Source organism: Sus scrofa, chromosome 5, assembly GCF_054392235.1.
Source record: "Sus scrofa isolate SSC_HxYL_T2T_F1_AM1 chromosome 5, Sscrofa_HxYL_maternal_Yorkshire_Landrace_v2.0, whole genome shotgun sequence".
In the NCBI taxonomy this organism is placed as follows: Eukaryota; Metazoa; Chordata; class Mammalia; order Artiodactyla; family Suidae; genus Sus; species Sus scrofa.
Window position 1 is genome coordinate 12203538 of NC_139387.1, and position 21235 is coordinate 12224772.

The following is a 21235-nucleotide window of genomic DNA, read 5'->3' on the forward strand; positions in this document are numbered from 1 at the left end:
CACTCCCTTGTGCCCATCTTTTCCACGATATGCCTTTTTCGGCGAGCAATGGGGCCTCTTGGCGGGCAACTCGGGGCTGGAGCTGCGCTGTGGCCGGGGGCCCAGTCCCGTCTGCAGACGCCGTCTCCTGGACGGCCCCCAGCCCAGCCCAAAGTAGTCCCTGCCCCTGGCGAGACCAAGAGGTCACTTCCTCCTGGAGACTGAACACCACTGCTAGCAGGCTGCTTTTCTACTTTTAATCGGGGGTACAAAGGGCACCTCTCCCAGTACAAGAGGGTCAACCAACAGCTGGGTGGGCCCAGTGCCCAGTGGAGGCCTGCGCGGGAGGAAGAGAGAAAGGATGGAGGGAAGGGCGTGGGGGTCGTGGGTGACATGGGTGCGCCAGGCACCCCTGCAGCCTCCCCCTGCGGCCGGGGGCTGGTGGGGCCTCCCTTCACCACAGCACACCCCCGGCCCTCCGCAGTGGCCAAAGCCTTTGGGCCCCAAGGCTGCGACAGAAGCATCTGCGGTCTCCAACCTCAGGCTGGGCCTTAACTGGCAGTGAGGGCTCTGAAGGGCGCTCCTCTGGGGATGGGTCACCACGGCAGGGGCAGTCACACTGGGGCAACCACGAGGCCAGCCTGTCTGTGCCGGGGCCTCCAGCTTTCCAGCAAAGTTGTAGTGGTTGGTGGGGGTGGGGAAGGAGGCAGGCGTGGCCAGGATCCAGCATAGAACTGACTCGCGCTCTCAACTTGTCCAGCTGCCCCCTGTACCCCCAGGCAGCACAGCCCCAACCTCAAAGGGGAGAGAAGAGGGCGCAACAAGCCACCCCCAAAGCAGCGAACACCAAAGGAGGAAGAGGCCCCAGCCACGCAGTGTGGGAACAGCGGGGGCCCGGGCTCCAGGACGCCAGGCCCCACACTCATAAGGCAAACAGCATGTCCTCGTCCTTCTCCTGCGTCTTCTTTCGAGGGACGGTGCCAGATGGGGGACCCGGGGGCCCCTCGGCCGAGGGGCTGGAGAGGTTGGGCAAACGGTCGGCCACTTTGGCCCGTTCTTCCAGGAACTTGTCGAATTCTAGAGGAACGAGAGGGAGGCTGGGGGTGGGCTCCAAGTCTGGAGGGGGGCAGGGTGGGGGCGGAAAGGGCTGGGGCTGCTACCTTCACTGGTGACGCCCTTGGGCTCCTCGGCATCATTGCCCTGAGAAGCAGAAGGAGGCAGGTTAGCTGTGGGCCAGGGTGGGGCTCAGCCTGCAGACCAGAGGGGCCCAGACCCCAGCCCCACCCCTTCCTGAGCCACCTGGCCTTGGATGTCACCTGACCTCTCTGAGCCTCGGCTTTCAGCTGGGTGGCACTCACGGGGCTGTCGGGGAGGCCTGCTGGCCGTGTGCCGAGCACAGGGTGTGGTGCCCACTGGGCCCTCAATGACCCTTCCCTCCAGTGCCTAGAGGGATGGGTAGACTCGCCCCATGATGGACAAGCTGACACCCGAGACCGAGGCCACGCGTGCTTGGGCTGGGGGCTGGGGTGGGGGTAAGCCTTCCTCCACCAGACACAACGGACACTCTCCTGACCATGGGCAGAAGCGTGGCCTTGCCGCTTGCAGTAGGCAGCCTCTGGGCCTGGAAGCGCCCAGACATTTGGTCCTCGGTGCCCACAGGTGGGTGGTGATGGCAGACGCGGGGCTCTGCAGACCGCCGGGCGCGCCCGCCTCCTCCAGGCACCGCACCCCTTGCAGCTGCCTGTCAGTGTCCTGCTCTGCAAGTGGGGCTGCAGCGTGTCTCCCGGGGCCACTGCAGGTGTCCCCTGCTGCCCTCAGTCCACCCGTCCTGCCCACAGCGGGACCCGGGGTTGGTGGTGGCAGGCTCGGGGAAGAGAGGCTCCAGCAGCTGTTGGGGGGGTGGGCCGGGCCCAGTGTCCTGGGGGGGTGGGGGACACACTCCCGGCTGCTGAGGTGTCCTCCGTGCAAGCTCGCTGCTCCCCCTGCCCCCCAACTTCCTCGTGATTAAAGTGGGCTTCCTGTCAGGTGGGTGAGGGGCAGGCCTGACTCACCACGTCCGTGGACAGCCACTGCTCGATGTCCTCCATGAGGCAGGCCTGGGTGACAGGGATCTGGGGGGGAGAACAGTGCACTGGACCAGAGGGAGGCCCCACCAGCCCAGGGCCCACCGGCTGAGGCCCTGCGCAGTCACCTGCCTCGCGAGCCCCTGACACAGTAACACTCAAGGCCCAGGGAGCGGCCAGCTGGCAAGGCTGGGGCAGGGGGGCGACTGCAGCGCCCACTGCACCCCTGCAGACTCAAGAGTTTATGGTGGGAGGGGGCAGAGATGGGCTGGAGCTGAGGGAGGTGCCGGGACCACCAGCCTGGTGGGTCCAGGGGGCTGCGGTTCTGCGGGTACATTTCACCGGGGGTGAAAAAGATACGAGTTCTGCCACCGAGGCTGAGGGTTGGACTGGGGCAGGGCTGGGGTCTCGAGATGCATCTTGAGTGGGAGGATCCTACTGGAGGCTCTGGGCACAGACTCCGGGGTCAGAAAGCTGGCGCAGTGCTGGCCTGCGACTTTGCGCAGGTTGCTAAACTCCCCGAACCCTCGCCTCGCTCACTGCAACGGGTGATGCTACCTACCGTCCAGGCTGCTGTGAGGATTAAAGGAGATGAGGGGGGCAGAGAGCTTAGCACAGCGCCTGGCACAGCTTAGATGCCTAGGAAACGCCAGTTACCACTTAGCTACTTTGGGAAACAGAGGGAGAACGAGTCCTTCTCCAACCAAAGCCAGGTCAGTCCCCAAGCTCTGTCCTCGGCAGGCAGCGAGGACCCCGGCGGGCGGCAGGAGCGCCCAGAGAAGAGGCAGGAGCTGATTCCCCAGCAGCACCAGCAGCAAGTTCCCAGCGCTGCCCAGCTCCCTATGCGGACACTCAGCCCAGATCCAGGCCAGCCCCGGTCACCTCCCAGCTGCCAGAGCTGCACGGCCGTGGAAGCAAGGGCCGGGGAGCGGGGCTGGGCGCCCTGATGCCCCTCGCTCTCCTCGGGTCTGATGGACAGCACCGCCGGGGTGGCCCTGCGCAGGTGCCCAGCCCCTCTCACCATGCCTTGTCTCACCATCCAGTCACTGAGGCTCTTCTCACTGCCGCCTCCCACCTGGGTGAGAGAGGGTCACGCTGAGGGTGGTGGGAAGGCCAGGGCCAAGTGGCCAAGGCTGGCCTCCGCCTTTGGAGCTGTGCTGGGGTGTGGGTGTGTGCGCGCGCACATGTGCCCACACCTGTGCAGGGGTGATGGCCCATGAAAGGGGACAGGAAGCAGCACAGGCTGTCTCCCTGTGGGGACACCAGGGCTGTAGACGGGTGGGGCAAAGCTTCCTCCACCTCTTTACCCCAAGGAGCCCAGAGGCTGGCCCCAGCAACCCCGAGACGGCGGAGTGGGCCACCATCAGCCCCGCTGGCCCTCGGGATTCTGGCGGGCACTGGGTTTTGGAACATCGCTAGACTGGGTCCTCTCACGTTTATCAACAGGCAGACAGACCCCCGGGGCCCTGGCTCCTAGCCCATCACGCCGTGACTGCCTCCCTGCTGGACGGACCCCGCACGGGGCCTGGCAGATGCTGCCCAGCATCCCCACGCCCCAGGACTCATCAACCCTGGGGGGCAAACACTGGCCGCCCGCAGAGTGGGCACTAGATTCCGCCCTGTGTACTGCTGCTGGGAGTCATGTTCTGACAGCCGGAAGGGAGAAAGCCTTACCCGCCGGCCAGAGGAAAGCACCTTGGGAGCAGATGTTTGTGACACGATTTTAAGGACGTCATACCCTGAGCTGGTGGAAGTTGCTTACGTCTCTGCAGGTGTCGCAGAGAGAATGTATTGGCACCTGCTTTTCTGCAGGCAGAGGTGTGATTCCTCCCTGTGGCTTATTGCGAGGTGGGCAGAAGCCAGGACACCTGCAGCCCCTGAGTCCCTGTGTCCCCCTGGGCAAGCGCACGTCCCCGGGCCCAAGTGCCCTCCTGTGTAGCAGGAAGGAGCTGGCTGTGCAGTCGGCGCTGCCCAGGGAGGCCAGGTGGGGTGGGAGAGAGGCACTCTGCACGGGCTTCCAGAGTGTCTGGATTCATCTGGATCTCTGGAGCCAAAACGACAGCCCTCAGGAAAGAAAGGCCGAGAGGGGAGGACTTCAGCCCCTCCCAGCTTTGCAGGCCACCCTGGGCTCTCATTACCAGCACTGGCATCAGAGCCGGACAGACCAACAGCTTCGAGATGGTGAGCAAAGGACCTCAACCCTAAGCCCAGTGATCTCCTCTGTCAGTGGGTAACCATGCCAAGGTACTGTGGAGGCTAAGTCCTGCGCCACGTGCCAGGCACTGGAGCACGATGTGACCTCTGTGGTCACACTAAGCCCCTCTGCCCCTAGTTTTCTTTCTTTTTTTTTTTTTTTTGTCTTTTTGTCTTTTTATCTTTGTTGTTGTTGTTGCTATTTCTTGGGCCGCTCCTGCGGCATATGGAGGTTCCCAGGCTAGGGGTCCAATCGGAGCTGTAGCCACCAGCCTACGCCAGAGCCACAGCAACGCGGGATCCGAGCCGTGTCTGCAACCTACACCACAGCTCACGGCAACGCCGGATCGTTAACCCACTGAGCAAGGGCAGGGACCGAACCCGCAACCTCATGGTTCCTAGTCGGATTCGTTAACCACTGCGCCACGACGGGAACTCCTAGTTTTCTCATTTTGAAAGGGGCCACCCCAAAGGTTTGTGTGATGACTGAGTAAGTGGGGCTGGGCACAGGGTGCCAGCTCAGTGAAAGACAAAAATGATGGGGGCGCCGAGGCCCGGGCAGCGGTCCTTCGCTGCTCCTGCCTCCACAGCACCCCCTGTTCTGACATGGGGGTGATTCCTGAGATGCTGGGGATGCCCTTGGGGCGGCTGGGAACCCTTCCCGCACCTCCTGCCTCACTTCCCGCTTTGGCAGATTGGGCGGCTTCCACGGCCTCCAGATGGCTCTCCCCGCTCCCATGCTGGGGCCTTCCGATGTCCCCCTGTGCTCAGGCCCGCCCTGGGCTCCTCCCAGCGGCCAGTCCCGCCCCAGCCCCGCAGACCTGTGCTGTCCCCAGCCCTTGTCACTGCCCCTGCCTCTCCCACTGCAGGTCCTGCAGTTTCTAAGCACCTCCCGAGGAGCTGCTCGGCCCACTCGCTTGGAAAGAAATTCTCTGACTGCAAGTCGTCCCGTAACAAACTCCGAGGTGCCAGGACTGTGCATGGGGCTCCTGCTGAGGGGAGGAGTCACCCACAGAGCATGCTTAGTACGGGCGTGTGGCTGACACTTAGTACACACTCAGCAGTTTAAAGGGACAAAAATGCCGCCCGTGGATGCCACCCTGTGGTTTTGGGGTATGTTCTCCTGTCCCCCCTGCCCACACGCCTGCAGAGAACGGGTCTCTAGGAGGCGGTGGGGCCCGACACTGAGCTATTCTGAACGCCTGTAGACACTGCTATACCCAATTGGGGGCCGGTGGGCAAGCGTGCCCTGGCCTTCCCTCCGGATAGGCTCCCAGGCCCCGCTTACCGCACCAGTGCTCTGCTGCCGGGCATCCAGGGCTCCAGCCAGGCCGTCTGTTGCTTGGGGGGCTTCATATTTTACCCTGAAACACAAGAGGCCACCACGGCCATCACATGCCATGACCAGGCACGCCACGGCTGCCGTGAGGACGGAGGGGGCTGGGTGGGACACGCTGGACTCCCATCCCGTGTGGACTTGGTGGGTGGGGGCGGCGCAGGCCCCGGGAAGGGTGCCGACCCCTGCAGGCTGGCCCGGGGATGGTAGAAAGGGTCTCCTTTCCTGCCTCCAGGACCTGGGATCAGAGATGAAGCTGCCTGACAGGTAGAGCAGGGCTGGGGAAGCGAGGGAGGGCGCCGGGGCCAAAGACCCCGAACAAGGTCATCGGCCTCCGAGGACCAGCACTGGCCACACTGCAGGGAGGAGAGAGTGCCAGTGACCCTGCGCTCGTGGGGAAGTCACGCCCAGACCCTCTTCCGGGTCATTGCCGTTCCAGAATCGCAGAACTCGTGGTTCTGTGTAAGTTTGTGTTTGAATGAGGGATCGCGCTTTTGCTGCTGAGAAGCAGCGTGCAGGCGTCCCCCTGTGGCTCAGCCAGTTAAGAACCCAACTAGTACCCATGAGGATTTGGGTTTGATCTCTGGCCTCACTCAGTGGGTTAATGATCCTGCACGGCTGAGAGCTATGGTGTAGGTCACAGAGGCAGCTCAGACCCACAGTGCTGTGGCTGTGATGTGGGCCGGCAGCTGTAGCTCTGATTTGACCCCTAGCCTGGGAACTTCCATTTGCCACAGGTGCGGATCTAAAGACAGACAGACGGACGGACAGAAAAGCAGCATGCAGACCGTGGGTGATGGGAATTCTGAACCCTCTTGGGGAGGCTAGTGGTGGGCAGATGGAAAGGCAAGACCCGAAACTTCCAGGCAGACGAGGAGAGGGAAGGAGGTTATCAGTCGGGTTTGAGGTGAAGTCGTGGGGAAGTGAGAGAATAACCAGGAGCAGGAGGGAAAGCTGTGCTGTGAGGCCGCCGGGTGACTCTCCCGGTTGCTGCTAGAGGGACCTCCAGGGAGGCTGGGCCTGTGGCTCTGGTGTTGGGAAAGGGTGGTCGTTCCCGCCCTGCACGGCGGCAGAGAGGAGGTAAGGCCGGGGCAGTCCTGGAGGCAGAGATGACAGCCTCGGAATTCCAGCCTCACAGCGGGGAAAGCCCTGCGTGGTCCGGGAAAGAGGGAGCCTCCCTGGGGACCGGGAGCTCCTCATGCTCTGCTGAAGCCAGCGCTGGTCCAGCTCGAGGCCTTGGCAACTGGGAGCACAGCATTCAATGCTTGCCATGCTGATCTGCCCTCCCGCGAACCAGGCAGCCGGCAGCCTGGGGCTTAAAGGGGGTTCTGGGATAAATCCCCCAAATTCCCAGGCAGGCTTTTTTTTTTTTTTTTAGGGCCACACCTATGGCACATGGAAGTTCCCAGGTTACTGCTGAATCAGAGCTGCAGCTGCCTGCGTACATACGCCACAGCCACAGCAACGCAGGATCCGAGCCACATCTATGACCTATGCCGAAGCTTGCAGCAACACTGGATCCTTAACCCACTGAATGAGGTCAGGGATCGAACCCACATCCTCATGAATACTAGTTGGATTCTTAACCCACTGAGCCACAATGGGAACTCCCCAGGCAGCACTGAAGGGCTGCCTTCCGTTTCTCCCGCAGGATGGGGAGTTAGCCAGAACAGCTCCGTCATCAGCGAGTCCCTTCACACGCCTTGATCAACGCAAGTGGGCTGGAGCCATCCTGACAGCTCGGCAGTGGGTGGGGTGCTCACACCCTCCTGGACAGCAGCTTGGTACCCCTGGTTAATCAGGGCAACGAGAGCTGGCGAGGAGGAGGGGATGCTGAAGCCTGAGCGATGCATCCTGTCTTGAGAGGGCCCGCTCACTCCAGGATGGAAGCCACCGTGCACCAAAGATGTGACAGGTGTGCTTTGGGAACAGGCAGAGTGGGGCACATCCGGCCTGGAACACACAGAAACTGACGCTGCCCTTCACTCAAAGGAACCACACGTTCCTTCCTAATTACTCCCTGCCACCTTGACTTTTCTGTCTGTCTCTCATTTTCATGCTCACACACAGCCCCAAGGTCAAAGCTCAGCCTTCCTGGGGCTGTGCCTGTAGCAGTGGAGCCCATGTGATGCTCACGGGGCTGTGATCCTGTGCCCAGTGGAGGGAGGAGGGCCACTCTTCAGATGGTCCCGGTGAGGCTGGTGGGGGAGGGTGACCCTCTCAGTGCCTGGAGAAGACAGAGGCCCTGGGGAGAGACTGGAGCATGGAAGAGGTCCAGGGAGAGCATCGTGCTTCTGGCCAAGCCTGCCTGGCTAAGGTGTCCCTCAACTGGCCTGCCCTGATGCCCCTACGGCTCTCCTTGGCATCCCAGGTAGAAGAGCCTGGTCAGCTGGAGAGGCTGTGATTGTGCAGGTCCATTGGTGGGGGTGTGGGGCCAGAAGCTAGACACTCGATTAACAGAAGAGGCCTCAGAGGGTTCAAGAGCCTCAGGGGACAGGGCAAGGACAGGAGTCCAAAGGCCAGCCAGGTGACCCGGATTAGAAGATCTGGCTGAAGCATAGAGAGGGCCAGCTAAGCAGCCTAGGACAGCAGAGAGGATCCCGAGGCTCGGCCACACTCCTGTCCCCGTTCAGCATTTTCTTTTTTCTTTTTTTTTGTCTTTTTGCTTTTTCTTGAGCCACTCCCGTGGCACATGGAGATTCCCGGGCTAGGGGTCTAATCGGAGCCGAGCTGCCAGCCTACGCCAGAGCCACAGTAACGCGGGATCCGAGCCGCGTCTGCAACGTACACCACAGCTCACGGCAATGCCGGATCCTTAACCCACGGAGCAAGGCCACGGATTGAACCGCAACCTCATGGTTCCTAGTTGGATTCGTTAACCACTGTGCCACGATGGGAACTCTGCCATTGGGCATTTTCTGCTGGGGTGGACACCATTCCCCAGGAAGGGCCTGCAGAAGGACCTACACCCTGAGATGGTACATGATGCCCTTGGCCCCGGCCTCTCACCCTCTGCACGTGCTGTTCCATGGCCTGAAACGGCCACCTTGACCTCCCCACAGCCCCGCTGTGAGTGGCCCCACCCTGAGTTCCCTCCGCAGAGCTGCGTGCCCCTCCTCCGTGTCTGCAGAGCCAGGCACATGGTCCAGGACAGCACCAGCCGCTGCCCAGCAGTGGTCTGTGTGCTTGTGACCCTCCCTGGGAGGCTGTGGGCCCTAGAGGGCAAGCTCAGGGGCGCTCTCACTGGCCCTCAGGGCCCTGCTCCCCAGAGGAGTGACAGTGCGGCAGCAAACCTCAGCCAGGCTGGTGGGCCAGGTGCCAGGGCTCCCTGAGGGGCCGCTCTCCTGGCTGCAAGTCCCACCAGACTCGTGAGCCTCTAGCCCCTAACGCCATGGCAACCGCGAGCACCTGGGCCTGGGAGTACTTACCTTGCCCTAGACCAGACACGCGGCTCAGCGCAGGGCTGGCCAGGCCAGTGTGGAGGGGGCACCCCCGGGCCCTTTGGAGGCCCATCAACAGTTTCCAGAGACACCAGAATGACCGCTAGGGAGCCAGGACCTGCTGGGAAGGTCTCTTAATCCAGAGCTTTCCTCGGCTGTACAGCCTGGTTGCCCTGGGGTTATAAGCAAAGGGCTGACAACACCCCCAAGTGCACTACCCGCCGCCACCAGCCTGTACGGAGCAGTCCTGGGAGTTCCAGGCCAGGAGCCGGCCCTGGTAGACACTCAGCCATGTGCCTAGGCGGCTGAAAGCATCTCCCTGAGAACGGACAGTCCCAGGGAAGAAGAGAACCCCAGCTCCAGCGCACAGCAGCAGGCTCAGGTGCGGCAATAAGGGCATCTCTGGAAACCGAGCCCTGGCACAGAACAGCAGAAATGACTGGACCAGCCCCCGAGGGCTTGGTACAAGGTGTGCAGTTGGGCTGGGGACAATGGGCTCCCAACCCGGCACCATCAAACACTAGCTGCCTGACCTGGACGAACACCCCAGCCTCTCAGTGCCTCCACTTCCTTGTCTGATCGGATTATGTAAGACGCTGGCACCCGGTCGGTCATCAACGTCCCTCCCCCGTCCATCCCCGCCCCACTGGGCTCCCAGGACCCTGCACGGCTGACGTGGGGTCTGGACCTCTACCATCCTGATGGGGTGCAGGTGGGGGGGCTGGTGTGTCCGCCAACAAACTGGGTTCAGGGGCCTGCAGGGGCCCAGGGCAGGGCCCGGCCACTCACTCTTTGCGCTGGTCTGCCAGTGAGCTGCCCCGCGTCAATGCGAACATGTCAAACTCGTCTTCCAGTCGGCCAGAGGCCTCCAGAGACTGCAGGCCAGCCCTCACGCTGCTGGAGCCCAGGTCTGCGGGGACAGAAGAGCGTGTGAAGGGTCTGCCTGGCTGGCCTTGGGCACGGAGCCGTGGCCGAGGTGTTCCTTGCCGGACCCAGGTTGGTTCTGCGTGGGCTGGAGCAGGGAAGGGTGGGGCATACGGATGGGGCAGGCCACCTGCCGGCTGAGGGACTTGGGGCAGGTCACTTCCTCTCTCCCAATTACTTCTGAGGGCTTGGCATGAAGCAGGCAGCCAATGACGCTAACTAATCAATGATGGTGACGATGGCTAACCTGTACCAGGAACGCGCCTTGGGCCTGGAGCTGGTCTAACTGGTGCACACATAAGCTTATTCAAGCCTCATGATGGCCTGTGAGCAGGGCCCACTGCTGCCCTGTTACAGAGGAGCAAAGGGGCCCTGGATGTCAAGGGTACAGGCCCAAATTTGCCCTGATGATTCAGGCCAAGGAGAATTCAGAGTCGAGGGGAATCGTACAGGATTTCTGAGATCCGAAGGGGATTCGGGGCTGGGGGCTATGAGGGAGGGTCTCCCATGCTTTGTCCCTGCTGCTCAGCTTTGTAGCAAGATGCAGCTTGGGACCCCGGCGAGGTGGGGTCTGGGCTGACATTCTGCTGTGGGCACTCTAGCTCTGGCCGTGTAAGGGGAGGGCCCCCCAGAACTGCAGGGGCACCAGGGCCCCACTCCCCCGACGCCGCACTTACTCATTCCCGCCAGCTGGGACGAGAGGCTGCCATTGGCCGCTGGGTCGGGGCCCATGTCGATCAGGTCAGCTGCTGCCTCGGGCTCGGCCTCGCCTGGGGCCTGGGGGGAGGGGAGAGGCCCTGTCACCCTCCCTCCTGTGGTCTCATGCCCTGCTGCCCTGAGGCACTGGCACCTGCATTCTTTGCCTGGGGATCTGTTCCCAGGGCCCTGGCAGCAGCTATGATTGGGAGTCAGAGAGGTTTTCTCCCTCCTCTTGGCTTCTAGCTCAGCGGGACCCTCTGGGAGGTTCAGAAGGACCCTGGGGCATCAGCTGGGGGCAGAACCTAATTTACCTTAAAGGGACAGTGATAGAAAAAGTTGGAAGGAGGCTTCTCTAAGAGCCTGGCTAAGAAGGCGCATCCTGGCCAGGATCCCTGGGGAGGGAAGTGAGCACCGCCCTCCTTCTCCCCATGAACACGGAGGAGAAGCCTTACCTTGGTGCTCTGGCCTGTGCGGAACCGTTCAAACCTGCGAGACAGAGAAGGCGCGAATCAAGGAGACAGACTAGGAGGCCCCTTGCAGAGCCCGGCCAGGGCCCTTCCCGCCGCAGGTCTCAAAACCAACAGAGTGGTCACGGATAGGGGGGCCACAGGGGCTGGTTTGCCCTGGACGCTTCCGGTTTGTCCCCAGGGGAGTACCGGCAGGGCCCCACTTTCACTTCCAAGTGTCCCTGTGAGATGCTCAGTCATCTGGTCACCTGAGTCACCAGCAGCATTAAACAAACAACAGGAAGAGACCAGAATGGAAAAGGGAGTGGGAGGCACACACACAGCAAAGGCAAGTAGTTTTTTGGGACTTGTCTGGTAACACTCACACTGTGTGAGTGGTGTGTGTGGCTAAAGTGGTGTAAGAAAGACAGGTCTTACACTGCTTTCTGGAGCCCCATAAAGCACCCTAGACAGCCAAGGGGCTGGACCTGGAGGTCCTCAGCTGGGATCTGTTCCCATCCCAGGCCTGTCCCTCACTGTGGGACCTCGGCTAAGCTGCATCACTTCTGAACGCCAGCCTCCTGTCTATTAACAAGGGGGTGACAGGGGAACCTGCCTGCCAGGTGCAAGGATCAAGCGAAGACACCGAGGAGGAGTGACCAGAAACCGGAAACCACCAGGCACAGGCTGGGCCCGACGACTGTGGGGGTCAGAGGGGTCCCCGATCGGGCCCTTGGGCCACCTCCCAGCCTACACCTTGGACGGCAGGGGCTCTTAGTTCCCCTGAGCAGGGGAGCAGGAGCGGCCGGGCAGACGTGGCCTGCAGCAGCCCTGCCCCCTCACCTGACTCAGAATCAGCCAGCAGGTGCCCGATGATGGATAAAGATACAAAATGACCCGGGGCTGGAGGTGGCTGGCATAAGTAGGGTCCTGTGCAGACGGCCTGCCTGCTGAATGCCTTCAGGTGCAACTGCACGGCCCTCGGTTACCCACAGGGAAGCATGAGCTTCGTTTCAAGGATACACAGGAAGCGTGGGGGACGTGTCGCTGGCTCAGCACTTCTCCCCTCCTTTGTAACACCACCTAAGTGCTCCTCTGGGGAGTGCCCCCCCCACCAATCCTGGGGGTACTGTCGTCAGGGGCCTCTCCCCCTGACACCTGTGGGCACAATGGAGCGGAGCCAATCAGAGTTCCTCCTGGGGAGCTGACTCTGGGACAGAATGACACCTGTGGGCACGCCTTTGGAGTCCCTATACTGATGGTGACACCCTGGGGCCGTGGTCCAGGAGTTTCTGCTCTGGGATCTGTCTTTTCCACCTCGTTGGGAGGCCTGACTGTTTTACTCTTCTTTGGACCCTGAAAGCTATAGCTGTTCAATAAAGCCTATTCTCCTAACGACTTCTTTTCCGGCTTAAGTTTGCCAGAAGCGCTTTGTGTAGCTCGCAGTCAAAGAGGCCTCATTAAGTCAAGTCACTCGTGCAACGCCCCGGAGCGGGGCAGCGAAGGGCTGAGCAGGGACAGGCCAGGCCTGTCTGGCTCTGGGCCCACATTCTCAGCCATCCCTGCTGCCAGCCCTGGGGCTGGATCCGGGGACACGGGTGGCAGGAGGTGGGGGTGGAGGGCTGGGCCTTCCCATCCACGCTGGACGAGGACAGCTGAGGGCATGCATGTGTGTGGGGCGGCCGGCTTGGTGTCTGGGGGAGACGAGAGAAGGGAGGAGGGTGGGGGGGAGGCGGGGGGGCCGGGGCGGGGCGGGCAGCAGGGCTACCGTTCATGGCGCAGGAACACGTTGTTGAGATTGTCGTTGACGATGAGCAGCTCCTCGGTCAGCTGCTCGTTGGCGATGCGCGGGATGAGCTCTAGGACCCGCTGCTGCATGGCCCGGCATGTCCGGTTGAGCTCCTGCCAGGGAGGGGGGTGACACAACCATGGCTGCTGGACCCAGAGCGAGGCCGTCACACCTGGACGCCCGGCCCTGGGCACACCTTGGGGCAGAGAGATTTCCCAACTGGGCTTGGAGATGCACAGAGCAGCTCTTGCGGTTCTATGGATGAGCACCGGCATCTCTATGCTGGTGTTTGGCACACAGGACACGACCAACCAGGCTGAGGGTCTGCCGGGCTCTGCAGACCTCGCTTGACGCTTGGCTGCCATCTCTGCTTCAAGGAAAAATCAGACAGCAAGATGCCTGGCGGAACACCTGCCGCCTCTCTGGGTGCACCGAGGTCTTATGTGACCCAAGCATAAAAAATGAACTGGATGACTCCAACTATTAGCCACAATCCCCTACTCTGAACTTTTGCCTCATTATTTTTTTTATTTTTATTTTTTGTATTTTTAGGGCTGCACCCTCGGCATATGGAGGTTCCCAGGCTAGGGGTCTAATCAGAGCTGCAACCACCGGCCTATGCTGCAGCCACAGCAACGCCAGATCTGAGCCGTGTCTGCGACCTACACCCCAGCTCACGGCAACGCTGGATCCTTAACCCACGGAGTGAGGCCAGAGATGGAATCTGTGTCCTCATGGATACTAGTCAGATTCGTTTCCTCTGAGCCACAACGGGAACTCCACTGATTTTTTAAGGCTTTTTATTTTGTAATAATTTTAAGATTACAGACAAGTTGCCAAGATAAAAGAGCACAGGGTTCTTGTAACCCTTTACCCAGCTTCTTCTTTAGTTTGGCAGTTGTCACAATTAAGACATTAACGTGGCTACAATGTTATCAACTAACTACAGACTTTATTCTTGTTTCTCCAGTTTTCCCACTAATGTCCTTTTTCTCTCTGTTCCAGGGCCCTGGCCTGCATTTGGTCACCAGGTTGCTCACTGACTTTTAATCAGTTAGTGTCATGTGTTTAAACTTGTCTGGGAAAACAAAACACAAAAGACAAACCAACAAAAAAGGAGACGCCGAAGTGTGAGAGCGTTTCATTCGTAAGATTGCTTCCTTCCTCCAGCGCCTGGGTCACGGGCGCGGGTCCCAGCAGAAGGCTGTCAGGCACTGCTGCCTGTGCCACACGCCGGCACGTTTCTCCTGGCATCACGAAGGCCACCGCCTCTGGTTCTTTTCAGACCCTGCTGCCCAGCCCTCCTGGGGGACTTCCCACATCCAGTGCCCCACCCCGTTTCCAGGACCAGAAACTCTTCGGCTTAGTTCCCACTTCCATGCCTAATCTTCTCGAGAGCAGATGAGCTCTGGGTTCAAATCCTGGCTCTGCTGCTGAGACCAGCCCTATGACCCTGGGCACAGCGCGTGGCCTCCCTCTGCCTCAGTCTGCTGACCTGGACATGGGAATAATGAGGACACAGCTCGTGACGGGACAGTGAGGGCTAAGTAAGCCAATGTCCATCACGTGTCCACATCAGAGCCTGGCACACGGGATGTGCTCAAGCGTGTCCCTGTGTCACCCCTGCCTGCCAGCCTGAGTCCCCACATCGCTCACACCTGCGTGGCCCTGGCACTACAGCAATCCTGCCGCTTCCTGGCTCACTCCAGCTCCTGCTGTTTGCTCTGCATATGCTTATGTTGACTCAACTCTGAGTAACTCTGTGTTACCTCTCCCTGTATGGGAAGGACCCCAGAACAGGAACACTGGGTCAGCTCGGCTGCGCCCAGGGTCAGAAAGCTGAGCACCTGGCGGGAGCGTGAGGCCCTGCAGGGACAACACAAAATGCAACCATCACACCAAGCGAACCTCAGGGCTCAGCGGACTCCTGGGCCCCAGGGGGACCCAGCTTTCTTGGTGTCTCTACGAACTGACCTCCACGGGGAGGGTGCCTTTCCCCACCTACAGCCCCTTCTGCTCCAGCTCCCCCGTGCCAGGGAAGGGCAGTGGGGACATGACGTGACACACGGGAGCACCAGCCCGCAGATCCCATCTGCCGGGCTCCCCGAGACCCACACGGAACACTCGCAGCTGCCTGCTAAGCTCCGTGTTCTGAAAGGTGGCAACCTCACCTCCCGGCTTTTCCTCAACACCATCTGTTGGGAGCTATTTGGAACCAGGCACAGGGAGGGAGGTGTTTCGCATGCCGAGCCTTCTTTAATTCTCATTTATTTCTCACGTCCACTAGTACCATAAAAAGCAAACTTCCAGGTGAGGGAACTGAGGCAAGAGGGGCTATTCTGTTCAAATCACCATGTGGCAGAGCCCCGAGGTCCAATCTGAAGGCGTCCGAGGTGTTAGCAGCCCCCAGTGTGACCAAGAAGCCGAGCGCCAGCCAGGGACCTGCAGGGAGTGGGGGGGCGGGGAGGCCGAGCCCCGGGGGCGGCTGCCACGCACCTGTAGCAGCTCCAGGTCCGCAGGCTCTGCCTGGTTGGGGACCAGCTCCGTCAGCATCTCCGACATCACCCTGACGTTCCCGTTCACCATCTCCAGCTCGCTGCGCAGCTTCCCGATCTGCAACACACAGTGGGCCCTGCTGGGAGAGGCAGCGGCCGGAGCCCCTGCCGCTCAGGGGACAGAGCCCAGCTCCACAGCCTGCCCTGCCGGCACCCCCTCTAGGCTCCCAGGCCACAGCCCTGCGCCAAGAAGCCCATGGTGGGCTTGCTCCCACCCCCACAGCCCCCTCACAGAGGTGCTACCAACCGTGACCATCTCCGCACTGCGGCGGCCGCTGGGAAGAAAGACGCCGCGGGTGGATGTGGCCCTGAGCGCGGCTGGAGGGCTCCAGCCTCTCCCGGGTGCACCGGCCTAACGAGGCCCTGGAGGGCTGCTCCCCCGAGGGGAGAGGAGGCGGCCCCAGGTTCCAGGCCCTCTTGTCTTGCTCCTGGTTTGCTTGGATGGCCCAGACTCTCCCAAGGAGTCCCAGGGCTGCCCCCGGCCCTGAGAATGAAGCTCAGATGGAGCACTTTTTTTTTTTTTTTTTTTTTTTGTCTTTTTGCCTTTTCTAGGGCCACTCCCGTGGCATATGGAGGTTCCCAGGCTAAGGGTCGAATCGGAGCTGTAGTCGCCGGCCTACGCCAGAGCCACAGCAATGTGGGATCCGAGCCACGTCTGCAACCTACACCACAGCTCACAGAAACGCCGGATCCTTAACCCACTGAGCAAGGCCAGGGATCGAACCCGTAACCTCATGGTTCCTAGTCGGATTCGATAACCACTGCGCCACGACGGGAACTCCAGATGGAGCACTTGTTGAAGGGACGTGGGCAGGTTTTCAGTGACCAAAGTGGTCCAGGTCTCGGCTTGGGGAATGGCTGGAAATCAAGTCTCGGGGTCTCAGGGGAGGTGGTGCAAGGTCACTGGAGCGGCGTCTCTGCTGTGGGCTCTGCGGGGTGGTTAGCGTCCTCAAGGGCCACCTGTGCGCTGTGCGTGTCCCAGGAAGGCATCAGCTGGATGTTTCCCAAGCCTGATCTGGCTGAAGAACGCTCTGATCACAGGCTATCTTGTGGGTTTCAGATTCAGCATTTTAAACTGGGTGACCTCGGTGATCTCAGAGTCGGCGTCACCATATAAATTCACGGCACCTGTGACAGCGGCTGCCATTCTGACCACTTACTCAGGGCCAAGCACTTAATGTGTGTTGCTTCTTAACCTTGACCGCAGTCTCACGAGGCAGATATCACTACCCAGCCTTTGCAGACAAGAGGGCGGCATGTAGACGCTGCTAGTCCATCCCCTGTGGTTTGGCAGTCCCTTCAGAGCCGAGAACCGTTTGGTATGTTTGGCCTGTTTAACGAACACTCTTGGTAGAAGGGAGGGGGAAAAATGTCTGATTACAAGCCCAGCGTGTCCAGGTCAGATGGGACCTAATTACAGCGGAGTGCTGCCTGGAAGCCTTGACATGTCCCAGGGGACAAAAGGGGACTCTGAAATTATGACTCAGTCTTATTTGGCAAGAACCTTCTTCCATTAGACATAATCAGAGTCTTAATCCACACAGATGGTAGACTCGAGGCAAACTTGCCCAAATCATAGGTAAGATTAGTTTTGAATCATGAGACATTTAAAAAAAATTTTTTTTTTTAGGTTGTGCCTGCAGCATGCGGAAGTTCCTGAGCTAGGGATCAAACCTGTGCCACAGCAGTACCAGTGTCAGGTCCTTAACCCCTAGGCCACTAGGGAACTCACAGATTTTACAATTTTTACGCACTTTTCATTATGGGTCCAGTTAGGAAAGCTTTTCTAGTAACTGGTAACTCTGGGGGCTGATTTTATACTTGTTATAAGATATCAAAGCATAGAGGTTTCTCTATAAATAGGTCAGGGTGTGAAGTGATTTGTGAAACACCTCAAAGTAGGCATCCCCAGAGTGCATGGGCCTCAACCCACTTTCGGCTCGTCACCAAGTGCTTTCAGCCAGTGGGCAGGGCGCTCGCCCCGGCTGCAGGCGGGAGAGGCTGCAGGACTGGCTGCCTGGGTGAGGACGGCAGTCCTTCAGTGCTGCTTACGGGGCAAGAAAACCCACCCTTGTCTGGGCGCCAGAATCTTCCATGATACCTCAAACTTTCTTGGGGCTTCATGGGGGAGTGTCTTGGTGTCAGGTAAGAGTTTAAGAAAATACTTTTGGGGGAGTTCCCGTCGTAGCGCAGTGGTTAACGAATCTGACTAGGAACCATGAGGTTGCGGGTTTGGTCCCTGGCCTTGCTCAGTGGGTTAAGGATCCAGCGTTGCCATGACCTGTGGTCTAGGTTGCAGACACGGCTTGGATCCTGCATTGCTGTGACTCTGGCGTAGGCCAGCAGCTACAGCTCCGGTTGGACCCCTAGCCTGGGAACCTCCATATGCCGCGGGAGCGGCCCAAGAAATGGCAAAAAGACAAAAAATTAAAAAAGAAAAAAAAAGAAAATACTTTTGTTCAGATGTTTTAGAACTGTTTCTAGCCAGAACCTCTGTTGGAATGAAATCTTACGGGAGCCTGTGAGCAAACCACAGCAAGAGTGTGGAGCTGCTGCGGCGAGGGGCGCCTCCTCTTCTGGCGCTGCCCGCAGGGCTCCACGGAGGGCAGCCCAGAGGAGGGCCCAGGTGCACGACGGAGCCTACCTGGAGTCAGACAGACCTGAGCTCGAATCCCAGCTCTGCCTCTGCTGAGCTGTGTGGCTCTGGGCAAGTGAATTCATCTCTCTGAGCCTCACCTCCCGAAGAGGAAGGATGATCTGCGCGCCCAGTGGGGCATCTCCACACTGACGGGGGTCCCTCCCTGACATGTGGGGAGGGGCCAGGCCCACGTCCTGCCCCACGTGGCTGTTTACCTGCTCAGGGGTGGGCGCTATGGGTGTGTCGCTGGGGAGCAGGGCTGAGGTGGGCAGAGGGACGGTGTGCTGGCTGGAGTCCCCTCGATGACTGGCGTCGGTGCCCGCAGAATTCTGTCCTGATGGTGTCTCTGAGTTGAACACGGTCTAGAGGGCAGAAAGCTGGGTCAGCGAGTGAGGCTGGGAGGTGGGGCCAGGAAGCAGCCGCAGAACGCCTTCTGGGGGTGACACCCGCCGCCCCTGCCCGCTGCTCCTCACCCTCTGGGGCGTGTGGATGGGTGACAGCATGTCCAGGTCGGTCATGGGGAACTCCAGGCCCTTCCTGCGCAGGTCCTCATAGACGGCCACCACACCTGTCAAGTCAGGCGAGCTGCGGAACGCGTCAGCCCAGGACTGAGAGGGGACAAGGGGACATGGCCGGTAACCACCGCTCACCAGCTGCCCTGCCAGCCTGCCTACCCCCTATCCCCGCTCCCCACCCCCGGGGAGCAGAAACTCCTTCCCAGAAGTGCTGGTCCTTCGGCAGCATCACCTGACAGCTCCCGCCCACCCCCAGCCAGGCTCTCCGCCGACAAGCCTCCCTGATTCGGAAGCCCCGTCGGCAGACAAGCAAGACGCGCCCAAGGGAGACACGGGAACGAACGAGACAGCGGCAGTGGTCGGGCACCTGCCCCCCGGCCGCCCCGGCGCCCCTGCTCACCTGGATGAGGTTGAGCACCTTGTCGTGCACGATGGTGGGCGGGTTGTTCTTGGGCAGGATGGTCCTCACCAGCACGCCCTCCACGAAGTCCTGGCTGGCCACCAGCACATGGAAGCGGTGCCCGCAGTTCTTGACGCAGGTTTCCAAGACCTAAAGGCCGGGCGGTGCCCGTGAGCGCCCGGCAGGGGAGGAGGGGGCGCCAAGGACCCCATGCTCACACGCCACCTATGTGTCTGCAGGGACGTGGCCGGACATGGGGGCTGGTGGCCGGGGTGGGGGCTGGGGTGGGCAGAGGGCAGAGTGCGGCTGGAGGGCCCTGGCTGAGCAGCCCCTGATGCCCACAGGATCCTGTCCTGATGCCATCTCTGAGCCGAATACAGTCCAGAGGGGAGGCGGCTCTCCAGGTGGAAACCAGAGAACTTTGGGTCAAATGGTGACCTTGCGGCCCGGGAGAAAGGCACTCGACTTCCCTTCCACCTCTGTCCCTACTTTCTGGCAGGGGCTGCTTTTGATTTTCAGTTAGTGGATGGATCCAGGTCTAAGTGTGGCCGTGGGCGAGGCTGACACAGAGCGCCTGTCCCCACTCCTCAGCCAAACCCACCCGCTCCTGCCTGTCCCGGCCTGCTGTGGGCAAGGACTCTCCTCAGCCTCTCATATTTGTTTTGCATTCTTCTTTTTTTTAAGGGCTGCACCTGCAGCACACGGAAGTTCCCAGGCTAGGGGTCGAATCAGAGCTACAGCTGCTGGCCTACACCACAGCCACAGCCACGCCAGATCCGAGCCGTGTCTGTGACTTATGCCGCAGCTTGTGGCAATGCAGGATCCTTAACCCACTGAGGGAGGCCAGGGATCGAACCTGCTTCCTCATGGATACCAGTCAGGTTCTTAATCTGCTAAGCCACAATGGGAACCCTGTTTCACATTCATTTTTTAGGGCCAACTGGCCTAAGTGGCAATTGTTACCCAGCTTGGCCTGCCAGGTTCTCTGCACCCCCGAGGCCTGAGTGCTCTGAGCTCTGTGTCACCCATCAGGACCTCTGCCCAGGTGCCCCGTGACGGGTCCTGGAGGGACGTGGGCCTCGATGTCTCTGCTCCCCACTCCAGAAGGTCGGTGAGAACCTTTCCCCATCGCCTCTCCTGCCACTCCGTGTTGGCCAGCTCTAGGCAGGACAGTACTTTGCCCACAGATCTTTCTTTCCCAATACTGGAGGAGGAGCCCAGGGTGGCAGGGGGTCCTGCGGGGCATGGCAAGGCTTCCGCTGGAGCATGTCCCGCCGTGGACGGAGGGGTGGGGCACTCACCGTGAGAGCCAACATCACCTCGTGGAAGTTCTTATTCCCCACGATTCTCTTCTTCACTGCTCGGAAGGCATCCTTGGGGCTGGGCGGAAGGACAAGAGGAAGGATAGACGGAGGGAGGAAGCCTCCTTATCCACCGGGGAGGCTGCCTGCCTAAGGTCGGGAGGCACTGCCAATTGGGAGTCGCTCTCGCAGACTCTCTCCCTGCGCATCCAGGTTCCAAGCACATCAGGCACTTCCTGCCCCGCCCAAATCCTCTTGGCAGAGATTCTCTGGACACCTTGCACCGGAATCCCCTTCGGGGGGAGGCGTGCGTGTTTGTTAAAAATGCAGAACCCTGGACCTGTCTCTAGACCCCCTGAAGCCAGCTCTCCTGGGATCTGCCTGCTTCTGTGCCCCAGGCTTGACTGCACACGGAAGGTTCAGCACCAACAGGCTGTAGGCACAGGGTTCCAGGGTGGGTTCCAGTCCTCTACCCACCCTGCTCCCACTCAGGCCTCATTAGGCACCACTGTGCTGGCACCAGGCTGGGTGCTGGGACACATGGAGGCCCTGCTTCCAGGATGCCATGTCCCGGGGAGCCCCACTTAAGGGAAGGAAACACGCAGGTCCCACGGAAAGAGCGAGTGAGAGTGAGTGTGCATGCGGATGGGTACAGGGGTGTGTTAGGGGGTCGGGAGAGGCGGCTCTGCAGCTGAGCATGAAGAATGGGATGGAGCCAGCCTCGGGCAGCACGGGAAGTGGTTTCTGCAGAGGCAGGAGCCTGGATAAGGGCCTGGGTGGGGAGGAAATGACAGGAGGCCAACGAGTCTGTGGGAAGGTGGAGGGAGGGGCTGAAGTGGCTTTGCAGTCACGGCAGGAGGCGGGGCCAGGCAGGCTGTGCCCCTCAGCCCGGTACAGGGAACCCACGTTGTCCTGACTATTTTGGCCTAAAAGCCTTTATGCCCCAACTTCTACATC

The 21235-nt window shown here is 60.5% G+C and overlaps 1 protein-coding gene across 5 annotated transcripts in view; it reads right to left on the reverse strand.

The window, feature by feature from the left end:
* Window positions 1–222: 222 nt before the first annotated feature.
* The window catches only part of TOM1 (target of myb1 membrane trafficking protein), a 41566-nt gene continuing 20553 nt past the window's right edge, over window positions 223–21235 (reverse strand). For 2 of the 5 annotated variants that reach the window (XM_021081486.2, XM_084955463.1), the window contains 14 exons: window positions 20279–20357; window positions 18978–19127; window positions 18536–18670; window positions 18278–18424; window positions 15366–15482; window positions 12849–12982; window positions 11087–11120; window positions 10613–10712; window positions 9801–9921; window positions 5524–5599; window positions 3064–3117; window positions 2031–2090; window positions 1140–1179; window positions 223–1056 (listed from right to left, as the gene is read on the reverse strand). In XM_021081486.2, coding sequence (XP_020937145.2) covers window positions 902–1056; window positions 1140–1179; window positions 2031–2090; window positions 3064–3117; window positions 5524–5599; window positions 9801–9921; window positions 10613–10712; window positions 11087–11120; window positions 12849–12982; window positions 15366–15482; window positions 18278–18424; window positions 18536–18670; window positions 18978–19127; window positions 20279–20357 — 1402 coding nt within the window. In that variant the 3' untranslated portion in view covers window positions 223–901. The remainder of the gene's footprint in view (window positions 1057–1139; window positions 1180–2030; window positions 2091–3063; window positions 3118–5523; window positions 5600–9800; window positions 9922–10612; window positions 10713–11086; window positions 11121–12848; window positions 12983–15365; window positions 15483–18277; window positions 18425–18535; window positions 18671–18977; window positions 19128–20278; window positions 20358–21235) is intronic. The other 3 variants (XM_021081488.2, XM_021081489.2, XM_021081487.2) reach the window with 2 other exon arrangements.